The sequence below is a fragment of the Myotis myotis genome, unplaced genomic scaffold, assembly GCF_014108235.1.
Source record: "Myotis myotis isolate mMyoMyo1 unplaced genomic scaffold, mMyoMyo1.p scaffold_m19_p_4, whole genome shotgun sequence".
NCBI lineage: Eukaryota > Metazoa > Chordata > Mammalia > Chiroptera > Vespertilionidae > Myotis > Myotis myotis.
Window position 1 is genome coordinate 17531848 of NW_023416346.1, and position 14117 is coordinate 17545964.

At 36.0% G+C, this 14117-nt stretch overlaps 1 protein-coding gene across 17 annotated transcripts in view; it reads right to left on the reverse strand.

The window, feature by feature from the left end:
• Positions 1 to 3695: 3695 nt before the first annotated feature.
• The window catches only part of FMR1 (FMRP translational regulator 1), a 43029-nt gene continuing 32607 nt past the window's right edge, over positions 3696 to 14117 (reverse strand). For 4 of the 17 annotated variants that reach the window (XM_036304495.1, XM_036304490.1, XM_036304493.1 and 1 more), the window contains 5 exons: positions 13525 to 13611; positions 10916 to 11111; positions 9184 to 9366; positions 7961 to 8043; positions 3696 to 5734 (listed from right to left, as the gene is read on the reverse strand). In XM_036304495.1, coding sequence (XP_036160388.1) covers positions 5573 to 5734; positions 7961 to 8043; positions 9184 to 9366; positions 10916 to 11111; positions 13525 to 13611 — 711 coding nt within the window. In that variant the 3' untranslated portion in view covers positions 3696 to 5572. Of the gene's footprint in view, positions 5735 to 5877; positions 6004 to 7960; positions 8044 to 9183; positions 9367 to 10915; positions 11112 to 13524; positions 13612 to 14117 lie in introns of those variants that run through there. The other 13 variants (XM_036304494.1, XM_036304498.1, XM_036304492.1 and 10 more) reach the window with 10 other exon arrangements.

Consider the following 14117-nt stretch of genomic DNA (forward strand, 5'->3'; position numbering starts at 1 on the left):
GATTTGGGCCTAGTACCTCCTGCTAGCTGGTAACCAGGCAACTTGACAGAGGATTCAAGTTGTGCAGCAATTCTATCTGTCCCTCCACACAAGTGTAAATCTGTTTCTAATCCTTCAAAGGCTTCCTAAAGTCTAACCTTTAACGTGGCACCATAGGCTCTCCTTGACAGTATCTCTAGCTCACCTCTCTTAATCTCTACCTCAAATCCTATGTCTGAGTCACACTGAAATCCTGGAAGCTTCCTGAATAGTATACTTTTTCATACCTAGATCAATGCCTGCAGCACTTTTTCTCCTGGTTAACTCTTCCAATCTGTCCTCCCTCATAGGTAAAATTTCACTTCACCTGAGAAGCCCTTTCCTGACAAAACCCATGACTGTTTCTCCAAAGAGCTCCCACCGCACCCTGAGCATCTTTGCACTTACTATACCGTATACCAGAACTGCCCATTAACTCATAAAGCGCACTCAACACTGAGCTTTCACTGTGGTACCTTTACAAAATGGAACACTAGCAGCCATAAAAAAGAAGGAACTCTTACATTTTGCGATAGCATGGATGTACCTGGAGATTATTATGCTAAGTGAACTAAGCCAGTCAGAGAAAGACAAACACCATATGATCTCACTTATGTGTGGAATCTAATGAACAAAATAAACTGATGGAACAAAATAGAAACAGAGGCATGGACTGACAGCTGTCAGAGGGGAGGGCGGTGGGGGAACTAGTAGAAAGAAGGTGAAGGAATTGGCCAGAAAACGTATATACGTAACACTAACACACAGACACAGACAACAATGTGGTGATAGCCAGGGGGAAATAGGAGTGGAGGCTAGGTGGAGGTGGGCAAAGGTAGATGAATGGGGACTGAAAGAGGCTTTACTTGGTGTGATGGGTGCACGATGCAGTGTGCAGATGTTTTATTGAGTTGTACACTTGAAACCTGTATGGTTTTGTGAACCAATGTCAACCCAATAAATTCTATTAAAAAACTGAGCTTTCATAAGGCATGAAATAGAATCTTTGTATCCCTAAAAAGCTTGTGAAGTGCCTGCTATTTAGTGAATGTTTGGTAAATATTTAATGAGAACCTGATGAAATCAGGTGGGTGGTTTGTTAATACTCTCTGTAGCTTTCTCCATATAAATCATGAATACTTTATTAACCCTTTGAGTGCCTGGGAGCGCAATCGCGCTCCTCCTGTCTTTTGCCAAAAGTGCCAGGAGCGCTATCGGCAATTTTTTTTCTACTAGTATTTTATAATACAATCAGCAAACAATATATGTCAAAGATGAAAACAAATGTAGTAAAGGTTTCCTTAAGTTTTTGAATGTGTGACTTCATTTACTTGCAATTCATTATTTTTTTCCTAAACTGCTGTAAAAATCAGCAAAAATGCCTTGGTAATTTTAGCATAGTTCCTAGGATATTGGTTGGCACTCACAGGGTTAATGTGTACACACTTTGGCGTTCAGATACCTTAGCAACCATTTATTTAACCCAAAAGATCAAAACCTAGAGGTGAAATGACTCATCCAGTTATCACAAAGCTATTCATGCCCTGGTCAAGTGTGGACTCTATCTCTGGATTCATCCATTTTACAGCAAAACTCCGTCTGTCCCTTTCTATCATGTAGTATCTATGCTGCACTTGCCCCTTCAATGATATATATTCCTTGATCACAGGTACTGTTCTTTGATGCAATTATCTTACAAGTATTGATCACCAGAGAAATTTAATAAAGATGTCTTAGTATTTTAAAAAAAGCTATATACTTGAAATAACACTAGCATTCTTTTTTCCTCTTAGCAAGTCATTCAAGTTCTGTATATACTGAATAATGATCATAGACTCTAATTCCCAGTATTCCGTGGAACCATCTTTTGTTGATACGTAATCTTCTTTCGAACTTTCAAACTACTCCTGTGATAAAGTGTATGGTATACCAAAACTGGTGGCAAGAATTTTAAGCAATCAATTTTGAAGGTCAGTTTTTAAACATATTTAGCAGCTATACTTGCAAAGACTTTTAAAAAACCTCTCCCACTAACAATAAAACTCAGCATAAAAAATAATTTCCCCATTTCTTAAAGTTCTGCAAAATAGAAGGAAAATTTATAAATAGTCCCAAATATTTTCAACAGCCCTAGACAAACACACAGAGGAAAAGATGCTCAAGGTTTAAATGCTGGTACCTGTTAAGCCTTCTAAGCGATCAGATGAGCATCTGGTAATAGCTATTTCAGAATTATCTGGTTATCAGAGGGATCAGAGGGTTATGAGGGAGAGATACTGTTTATGGTCATGAAACAAACTGGCTCAATAGGGATCAAATCAGTATATTGACTCTAAAAGGGCAGTAGACTCCAAGCTACCAGGACCTTTAAGATCGTGATCAGATGAGAGAAATGCCTCTGAGTGAACCCAGTTGAGTCTCAAGGTCAGTACTGCCAGCAGGCTGTTCATTTGTAGCACTGAAAAAAGACTGTGAAACCAAGAAAACTCAACCAAGTTACTTGAGGATTGTTTCTGCCTACCACCTCTAATAGACTGTGATCAGCTCTTCTGGCTCTGGAGGAGCCCAGAACTAGGCAGAACAAGTATCAAAGAACCACAAAGTACCACAATGAAAAACTAGACAAGCAGAAAACAAAGGCTAATTTTTCTGAAAAACCAAACAAAAACATCAATGTAGAGGAGATTGTCCTGCATCGTTGAATCATTTTGGACTAACACCACGTAGAACTTTGACACTGTTGCCTCTCCACTTCTATCCTTCTTTTCCAGGCTGTGCCAGAGTTCCTTGAAGTGACCACAATAGCCAATTCAGGCTCATTCTACCTCAGTCTTGTCATTTATTTTCTTAATGGATATTGACATCAAAGTTATTTTCATTTTTAGCTACATAGACACTTTAATATTTTCCAAATGGCAGGGTATGTTTATGGTTACACAGATAAAAGTATGTGTTTAATATGGTTTAGTGGCATTCTATGTAATTAATGTGTTGAAATCTTCTAACTGGGAATATGGATAATTATATTTTCAAATATCAACATTTTTACCTTTTAAGGACACATAAAAAGATTTGCAAGGCATATATGCTATGCATGGTAAATAACTTTCCCCCCACATATCATTAATTTTTTAAAATATATTTAGAAATTTAAGACCAGGAGCAAACATTTGTCAGACTAATTTTTTGCTTTTTCATAAGTGCAACTTTTTAATAAAAATTTACATCTAGATAAACAATCTTCAGATTTTTTGAAACTTTAATAAGATTTTAAAAACATCATAACTTTTAACTGAAAAACATACACATTTAGCACACAAATATTGTAATATGAATCAACTCCAACTCTATTTGAAAACATGTGAATCAAATTACAGTTTTAGAAGTTAGTAATTCACATTTAAGCAAGTTAGCGCCCTGCTGAATTCAGCCTTTGTAAAAAAAGAGACTTAGTGCATATTGTAATGGCACAATGTGCTTCTGTACCATTTTGTTGATTTTTTTCACCTTATTAAATATGATCAAGTTATTGAAAGTTGGTAGATAACGGCTAACTTTCTATGACGTGAATTTCCAATGGTAACAGTTACATTTTATAACAGAACACTTTCTATAGATTTCTTTTTCTATCTTAAAATTTTAAAAGCAATCATTTGTAAGGATTGCATCAACATCAATTTCGCAGAGGAAGATCAAACTTTATTGAAACTGCTTGCATACAAAATATATTGCACTATAACCAAACAAATGTCAACATAAAATCCAATCTGTTGTCGCTAATATGTACAGAGAATATTGCCCAAGAGCAGTTACATTACAAGGTCATTCTACCTTGGTTAATTATCTACAGTATTTTAAACCAAACAGCTTACAGATGATGTGTGCAAGGTACCAATTTCTGTTTTCAAATACTATACATTCCAAGAATAAATAACTAGAAATCAACATTAATTTTGGCAATATTTTTAAGAGACTTTTTAATATTCTTGAAATCATGTGCAGTTTGTTGCCATTTTATGTTTATTTGTATGCAAGGAAAAGTAACTGTAAAATGAAAATTCAAAGAAACAAACTCACAAAATACATCAGAGGCAGAACTTCTGTTTGTACGGCTCTATACAGATTCAGTGGTACCCCGGCTTGGAGTTATTTTTTAAGAAAAATATAACATCTTAGAGTGAAGGTCCTTCACATAATTTGCCTCACTAAGTTTCACCCATTTAAAAAAAAAAAAAAGACTCAAAAACAAAACCAAACCCAACACATCAAACAAGAAAAAGAAACTAAAAAAAACAACAGTTTTTGTTAACCAATCTTAGTCTGCTTTCCAATTCTGCTTAATAAAAAGAAAAAAAAAGTTTTTTGTTAATTAATCTTAGTCTGCTTTCCAATTCTGCTTATGCATTAGACCTAATATTTCAAAGTTTACAAAACATTTAACCTGCTTCCAATATTTTTTAGACAAAGTACCTGTACTTCACAGGTTTATTATGCACACACAGAAATGACCCTCCTATCTCCCCAAATTAAGCCTGAAATTAAAATATGAAAATCTTCACAAAACAAGGGGAGAACAAAATAAAAAAGGCTCTAAGTTAAAACCGGTCATCAGGCCAAAGAGCAGGCATATTCTACTAACTTTCAACCAAAAAGATTTACTCCTAGCTGAAAACATTTTAGCCTCTCTCAAATGAAAAGACAGTTACTTCTTCTCCTGTGTATTCAGAAAAAAATTACACAACCCTCTCAATAACACTATTTGTCAAACTTCAGTGCAACAAAACATAAACAAAAACAATCCTATTCTTTATACTGCCTAACCTGATGTTTATGCAAGGAACAAAAGTGGAAAGCATGCATTCTTCTATAAAGTACTAATGTTTGACAGGGTTTGCAACATCTTTAATATTTAGTGTTCCAACTTATCTTCCCTGAACTCTGCATCCAAATATAATATTCCTACCTGCCAAGATATAGAAAAGGCACAGATCATACAACTTTTTTTTTTTTTTTTTTTTTTTTTTGCTAATGAAATGACAAACGTCACATCACACACATCTCAGGGTCCACTAAAATACTGAAATAGTGGACCAACACATAAATTGACACAGGACATGAAATGACATATTATTTCATTGACTTCTATACGAGACTGAAAACAGAAGTCTAATATGATTACCATAAGTGCTATTTATTCAGAAAAACTGAAATGTACCAGTGTTATCACCTATGTAGGAAAATGATCCAAATTAACAAAGAATATCACTTTTCAGTACTTTAAAAAATAAACCAAACTAAAATCCTGTCCTGAAGTGCTAAGTATACTTAAAAGCAGTGCTTGAAAATTTCAAGATCAAGATATCATTTTTGTGCAAATCTGAGAATTGTTGCTTATGGCCAATACCAGAAAAATAAAATTCTTAAACAGAATTTGTGTTCATTTCATGCCCTGTGCCATCTTGCCTACCTTTTGTCTTTGGCCTAACAAAGTTTTCTAATATGGAATAAGAATTATGGAAATGGTAATGGAAATATAACTTCAGAATTACGCAGTTTAGGGTACTCCATTCACAAGTGGTTGCTGACCATCCACGTTGTCTGGCTTTTCCTTCTTCTGGTTACGATCTTTACCCGTGCGCAGCCGATTACCTTCACTGGAGGTATTCTGTAATGTTTTAGTGTGGACACTCCTTTCATTATTGCAGTCAACTCTGATCTAAAACAAGTTATATTTGTTATATACACACACCAAATCCTATTGTAATCTGTAATTGGCCTGACAAGAAATTTAAGCCTGAAGTGTAAACTCCACATGTCAAAAAGGGAAATGAGGGATGAGAATAGAAGTAGTGAAAGAAATCAGGTCAGGCAGGATCTTTATTTTGTTTATGATTTTAAGACACTCTTCTTCTTTAACTGGAACACACTGGTCATCCCATTGCATTCAAAGTTAGATAAAAACTCACAATCCTACTGTGTCTTCTTCTAAGCAGAATAAAACAGTGAGAAACAAATAATTAAAACGAATGATTATTACAAAATAAACATGGCTATAATATTCAGAGTTTAAAAGTGAGTTATTCTTCAAAGATTATGAAATGCAGGAGAAAAGAGGCAAATTAATATCTTTCGAATCTGACTTTACCAGGATAATAACTCAACTCTCTTATTAACTAGCCTTCAGTTTACACCTTTATATCCATCATGGGTGTGATTAAGTTTGTCTATACTGAGCGCTCCCATTGTCTATGGTAGAAGAATATGAGCATTGGTTTCTAGCAGCTTGTATTTCAGTAAGGAAAGTCAGATGATAATATAACTTGAACTTTGAATAAAAGCTGTACAGGGAAATTTGGAGACACTAATTACCAGAGGAACTGTAATCCCAGGAAGAGTGTAAAGATGAATGCAATTACAAATAAAATACTGATTTATACAATATTTTAAGTGCTAACACAGGACACTTAAAACACTGCTAATAGAATTCTAGACACTATACAAAGGGAAGGTAATATTGACAAATGGGCCTAAAATAATGACAAATATTGATCTGCTTCAAGTACAAATGCTACATATATCCCAAAATGGTTCAATGTAATTTCAAAGAGTGTTTAAATGTTGGGTATGATTGTATGTTTTAAATGTTTTGTTGTCAAGGGTTTGGTGCTTTGATTTATTTTATTTCATTTTTGCATGCACAGAGGGACCTGGAGAGTATTATGTTAAGTGAAATGAGCCAGTAAGTGTCTGATTTACATCTATTCTCATACTTACATAGAAAGTACAGCCTTTCTTTTGATATGCTATTTTAGTTACAAATATGCATCCTTTTAACCAATGTGATCAGAAAGCCTAGTTCATCAAATATGTCCATTTAAGAAAGGAATTACAAAACTGGCACATTAAATGCCTTATATCTTTGTAAAATACATGTAAGTACATTATTTCATCCATATTTTTATCTAGGTCTAAAGTCTTTTCTATGCTGGTCCTGAAGAACCCACCAGTAGTTAACATGTACTTACAACTACTATGAATTTTAAAGAACATTTTGTCATAAAGATTCTGCTTTTAAAAAGTTCTTTCTCAATTATCTAGGGTGTTGGTCCCAAACCAATCCATAGTCGAGAAGGAATCCTAACTAGTTGGGGTAAGAATTAAGAGTCAAAGAAGTAATAGAGAACATGTGCTCTTGGAATCAGACACCAGTGTTCAAATATCACTGCACCATATGCTAACTATGTGATCTTGGGCAAAGGACTGAATCTTTCTAAACTTCTGTTTACTATCCTTTAAAACAGAAGAACAAAAAGACTTACCTTAGGTGGCTGCTGCAAGATTAAATTAGATAAAATACACACAAAACACTTAGCAAAGGTGTCTGGACATTGTCCGAAGTAATTTTAAAATTATTTAACAATAGATACAGTATAGGTGACAACCAATTGATATGGGAGTTTCAGAATAGAGGCTGGCTGTACACAAGCAGCTGACTGATTCAGCAGGTTCTAGCTGAGTATCATCAGCCCTGCCTATTATAATTATTACTTTTGAAATACATGCCTTCTTTTCCTTACTTTCCATTTAAAGAGGATATTCTATTCCTGCTTCTCAGGGGAAGAGGGACCCACAAGGTTGACTCAGGTCTCACTCTCAGTACATTCCAGGGTGTTTTTTTTTTCTTGGGGAAATCAGAGGGACCACCAATGTGGTATTGAAGTCATATGACAATTAAAGTCTTCACAAATACTTTAACTACATATTCTCTAGAGAAATCTTTGTATGTTTGCATGAAAACAAAGATTATCACAGTTGTAATGGTAAAAGGAAATTATTTCACAGATATCAAATTTATAATCTTTGAATATGTTCAAAAATAAACTCATTAAATTTCAAACTACCGTATGCAAATAATTTAGATGAAAAAGGCATATGGGTTTACCTGGAGGGATCCATCTGCAGTTCTCCCTTTAGCCTCTCTCGGATTACGAGGACGATTATCTGTTCGGGAGTGATCGTCGTTTCCTATAGGGGCGTTTTAAAAAGGTTCAACAATTATTGATTCTAACATGCTTATTGGAAGCTCTTTATTCCCATATCCTCTATTTACTTAGACCAGTGGTCGGCAAACCGCGGCTCGCGAGCCACATGCGGCTCTTTGGCCCCTTGAGTGTGGCTCTTCCACAAAATACCACGTGCGGGCGCGCATGTACAGTGCGACTGAAACTTCGTGGCCCATGTGCAGAGTCGGTATTTTGTGGAAGAGTCACACTCAAGGGGCCAAAGAGCCGCATGTGGCTCATGAGCCGCAGTTTACTGAGCTGCAGTTTGCCGACCAGACTTACACCAACCAAAAAATCCAAAATATAATCAACCTAGTGATTACAGTTACATAGAAACAAAATATTTTGAAGGCATTACAACTGTGCAACTGTCACAGGTCAATCTGAGCTAATTTCAGATGCTATGTTTAGACTCTCCGAAGAAGCTGAACTAGTTATCAGTGCTGATTTACATATTCTACATGAACCATAAGAAAGGCTTAATATTCTGCCAATTACTGTATGAAAGGCTGAGGCTTTACTATGATGAGCAGCACAAAACAGGAGAAATGGGGTCTTGGTAATACAGTGTTAAATCACCAAGATTTTTCACTGAACTTCAGGCAGTTGTTACAATTCACCTTTATTTCTTACTAGAGGCCTGGTGCATGAAATTCATGCACTTGGGGGACAGGGGGATCCCTCAGCCCAGCCTGCGCCCTCTCTCAGTCCAGGAGCCCTTGGGGGATGTCCGACTGCCGGATAAGGGCCTAAGCCAGCAGTTGGACATCATTAGCGCTGCCACTGAGGTGGGAGAGGCTCTTGCCACCCTAGCTGCACTTGCCAGCTGTGAGCCCAGCTTCTGGCTGAGCAGTGCTCCCCCTGTAGGAGCACACTGACCACCAGTGGGCAGCTCCTGTGTTGAGCATCTGCCCCCTGGTGGTCAGTGCACATCATAGCGACTGGTCATTCCGCTGTTCGGTAGATTTGCATACTAGTATTAGCCTTTTATTATATAGGATGGGGGGTGAGGGTGGGCTAGAAGAGGTCAATGGAGGGGAGGAGAAGGGGGTATATGTGATACTTTCAACAACAGAGATTTTTTAAAAAAGAAAACCTCTACCTTTGAAGCCGCCTCCGCGTCCTCTTCCTCCCTGTCCTCTTCCTCCACCGCCACGTCGTCGTCCCTCTCCTCTGCGCAGAAAGTTCTCCCTCTCTTCCTCTGTTGGAGCTAATGACCAATCACTGAGTTCGTCTCTGTGGTCAGATTCTGTTTCAGAAGCATTTGATGCTTCAGAATTAGTTCCTATCGAGAGTTAAAAGTTATATACCATTGTCCAACTTAAAAAAAAAAAAAAGTTAGGTTATCAGAAGCTTCCAGAAACCTTTCAGGGGTAATCTAATACTCTTCCTCCCAATTTATATGTCTACCAAAAGGTATTATCACCTTCTACTTTGTGAAACAAATTATCTTAAATTCAAAATGAAGGGTTTTACAATTTTTTAGGTAATCTTGGAAAACATTTTTGGTTCTCATTTTTTAAAAAAAGGCATTTTATTAGCCATCTAAGTTCAAATCTGAGTATGCCACATCATTAAACAGCTGTACTCCTTTAACCATCTGTGCTCTCTGGAGGAAAAGTTGTCTACAATGTTTAAAAGTAATACCCTGAGAAACAAAACCTCTCATAGAGTTCATTTTAATAAGGTTTGGCTAAGGAACATAGGGGAATGCAGCACACATTTTGGTCACCTCTGAGAGACTGGCAAAGGCGGCCACCATGGCAACTGTCTCAGGGAAGGATCTCTTGTAGGAACAGGGATTGGACCAGATGAATGGGGATATGCTTTCCTGATACTTGGTCCACAACCTTCCCTCCCATTCCCACTAGAATAATTTATTATTAATGAAAGTTTTATTATGATACAGTCACTATGCCTGAGAAGGTGGATTAATGACCTAAGGGATGGGAGTGGAAGAAAAGAGCTCCAAAGTGCGGTGGGACTTCAACATCAAAAAGAACAGACTTTTGAAAGAGGGTTACGGGTTAGGTTCAAAGTTGGCCATAGGAGTAGGTATATCTCTCCCCAACTCCAGAATGTCAACTCTACTACCTCTCTCTCTTCCTTTGTTGGAGCTAATGACCAATTATAGCTTCACCATTATAGCTTCATTCCTGTGGATCTTGAAGGCTTTCCATCTTAAAGAGTTCCTTTTTGAAACGCAAATATTTGTGAGATGGATTATACCTTATACCATCATCAGCAAGTTACATAGTAGTTACACAGTTGATCAAGAAAGACAGTAGGCACTGGCAGGTGGGGACAGCATTCAGGAAAGGTACTGGGAGAGAAGAAAGAAGCACTGACAGAAGAGCTGGGAAGGCAAAGAGAAACTTTGCCGACTTCTTGACTGTGCCTAGGGCTGACTTTGGCCATGCCATACAAAATCACCTTATGAGCCACAGGATGTAGACCCCTGATTTACACAGTCCATCCAGCAAGTATGACCAGCACATGCCTGACAAAAAATGAGCCACAGTACACAAATGTAAAAAAGTTTTGGCTATACAGTAATAAAATTAGGAAAGGCCTTAAGAAAATCATCAACACACAAGGGCTTAAGCAGATTTATCCCCAGTCAGAACGTGGACAGAACTCACACCTGCCCTGTGAACTCTATGTGTCATTATCAGGTTTTTACTCTATGTCTCTTGCAACACAATTTGACCCATTGTGAATCAGAAACCATGTAGTGAGAAATAGTTATAATGGGGTTCTAATGAATATTAGAGGTTAGCAGCTATTAAGTGTAGGAACAGATAAAGTTACTGAGTAAAATGCTTAGTTTGTACCTGAAGTATATCCAGGACCGCGTCTGCCGTGCCCCCTATTTCTGTAAGGTCTACTACCTCGACCCATTCCTTGACCATCATCAGTCACATAGCCTTTTTCCTTATCTGTACGATTTGGTGGTGGTCTAGAACTAGCTCCAATCTGTCGCAACTGCTCATCAATTTGTAATCTCTCCAAACGCAACTGGTCTACTTCCTATTTAAAATATACAAGATAACAGTAAAAATAATTTGACATTTTACTTAATAATACCTTTCTCCTTTTCATAAGATAAAAAAGTATACTGGAAATATTTCAATTTCAGTTCTTAATTTATAGTAAACACTGTTACACAGAATTATCAGGAAATTGAATGATCTCCTTAAAAAACAAAATTAAATAACAGATTACTGATGCCCAGAATTAGAGATATAACAAAAATACTCAGCATTAATAGAATTTAAAGTTGCTTGATTTGGCACTGTTACTCAACGGAATCTGCTAAGGTACAGATATGCTAATTTTGGGACTTCTTAATGACAGGATATTGAATAAAACAACTCTAAAATGTATGAATACAGAAATAGACATTTAAGGTTTAACCAGCCAACCCTAAAAATCACACATTGTAAATACTCTGAATTGAAATAGATTTGCCAGTTAATCTTAATTTACAAAGCATTGAGTTTGGGCCATCTTGTTTGCAAAGAACATATACTACAGTAGGTCTTTGGATGTGATTATACAATTAAGGAACAATTATTTTCAATGAACTGAAAATTCTCATATTCCTTATACAGGGCAGGAAACTATTTAATAGCTGGCCAAAAAAGTTAGGTCTTACATTATGCCTTGCAAACCTCTTAAACACTACAACTCTGCTAGACCAAGTATGATGAACAATATAAATTTAGTTGATCAAAATATACACCTAGGTTCCACAGACAGATCCTTACATACAGTGCTTCCAATATGTTGGGTTCTGTCAAATCCATATACAGTCTCAATTATAAGCCTCATCCTTCCAATCTACCCATAAACATCTCATTTATGGGCAATAGGGAGCTAGATTCATAAATATAGTAGTACTGAGTGTCTCAGTCAAGCAGAGGCCACCAGAGAAACTGTCTACATGAATAGTCACTGGAGAAGCCCCTGAAAAGCTAAGCTCCTAAAATCTTGGTTGTGGCAGTTTTCTGGAAAAGAAAGGGCAGGTAAGGATTTGGGTGAGTTTGATCTGAGCTCTGAACTAGAATTTGTTTTATAACGGACTTGAACAAAGAAGAGACTGCAGCTGAGTGAGTGGCTTACTCCAAAAGTATAGTTATAGCTAATGGAATGGGTATATCTTGCAAAACAGAATGGTAGTCCATGTTATCTCACTGGGGCAAAGCAGTCACCTTTTGGTGAAAGATGCCAGGCCCAATCAAGTGAAGATCTGGTGATGGAAAGAATGGCAACAGGACAGCTGCTGATAACCAAAAAAGATATTCAATTGTGAAGAATAAATCAAAAGATCTAAGAAAGAAGATTAGTCAAAAGAACAAGGGATCAATACAATGCAACACTAACTCTCCAGGTCTTTATAATGTAAGCTAAGAATATGAAGAAAAACACATACAACAGATTACACATAAACATGTTTTAAAACAAAAATAAATAAGCAAATCAATGGGAAATCCTACCCATGCAAGCCTTGCTGGATAAAACTTTCCCACTTTCAATTAACTAACCACCATAAAAATGAATGAAATGTCTAACTACTAAACCTTTTTTTCCCTTATTTGCATACAAGTAGAAATTGTTTAATTTTATTTCTCTAAGATATAGGCAACAAATTCTTAAGATAGCATTATAAATGAAATAGAAACTTGGATTACTTTTAAAATATTACTTAGTACCAGTTACATTATATTTTGAAACACATGGATCGAAGGAATTATTAAGTGACATGGATAAGACTCCATCTTATTGATTTATAGAACTTTTTGGCCAGAAATTTTAAAAAGCATCTAGGGAAGCGACTTGCCTAAAGTCACACAGCTAGTCCCTGACAAAAGATAATCTAGAAGCAAATCGCTGGATTGCCAATCTAGTGCCCTTTCTATTTATACCTTGTAGCAACCTCGTTCCTATTTTCCAGTTTGCAATCTAGAGGGGGGATAAATGCTACAAAAATTGTTTGTTTTGTATAACAGAGTATAGAGAAAAATATGAAGGGTACACATTTAAAAAGATTTCGTGAAACACTGGGATTTCCTTAATAAATGACATAAAAGAGACAACAAAAGCAAGTGGAAAACTCACAAAGGCTAGAAAGGATCTACCTAATGAAAAAGCTGTGTAAAGGATTAACCTAAATTAAGTGCAAGGTTTAAAAGAGGAATAATGGGAAACGGGGGAATTTACCGAGAACTGGGATACTGGTTCTTACATTTATGATGATGATGAAAATTGACTTGTGTTTTCAAAAGGAATATAATAAGCTAAACAAAGTATTTTATCTATTACTTTTTACAGGTCATTCATTATATGTTCAGAATGAATCTTAACTACTGAAAGGTTTACTATGGAGTTTTTATATTTTAGTGCAAAAAGAATTTAAAATTAAAGTTCTTGCTGTTCTCACCTTTAAATAGTTCAGGTGATAATCCAAAAGAACAGTGGCATTAGCGATGCTGTCCTTTGTTCCCACAAAAACAAATGGTACCATACCCTGGAAAAGAAATGGTGACAATGATCCCATAAAATTAATAATGGATTAATCTGAAAAATGCAAATAATGACTAAATCCCTAGGACAAGGTCTGACAAACAGTAGGTACACAAATAATCAGTAATACATGAAAACAAAAATAGCTGGCATATTTTACACATCTGTGAATAAGGACAGATCAATATAGCAACCCCTTAAATGCATCAGGTTATTATGTTTTAAACACTACAATTAATAATGTTGGCAAAGTCACAAATTATGTAATTCAAAATTATACAGGCTTTAACTAACATGAGATGCATAAACAAAATACTTTAATTCATCTAAAATTTTTATCGAAATCAAATTCTTTTAAAAATCATTAAAATTTAGATATTATGGTACAAAATTAAAAATTAAATCAATTAGCTAACCAAATCAACAGAGAACAAAAAAACACACAAACAGAATTAGGATACATTAAAATGCACTGAGTAATTATTCCGTGAGGGGGGAAAAAAACCTGGG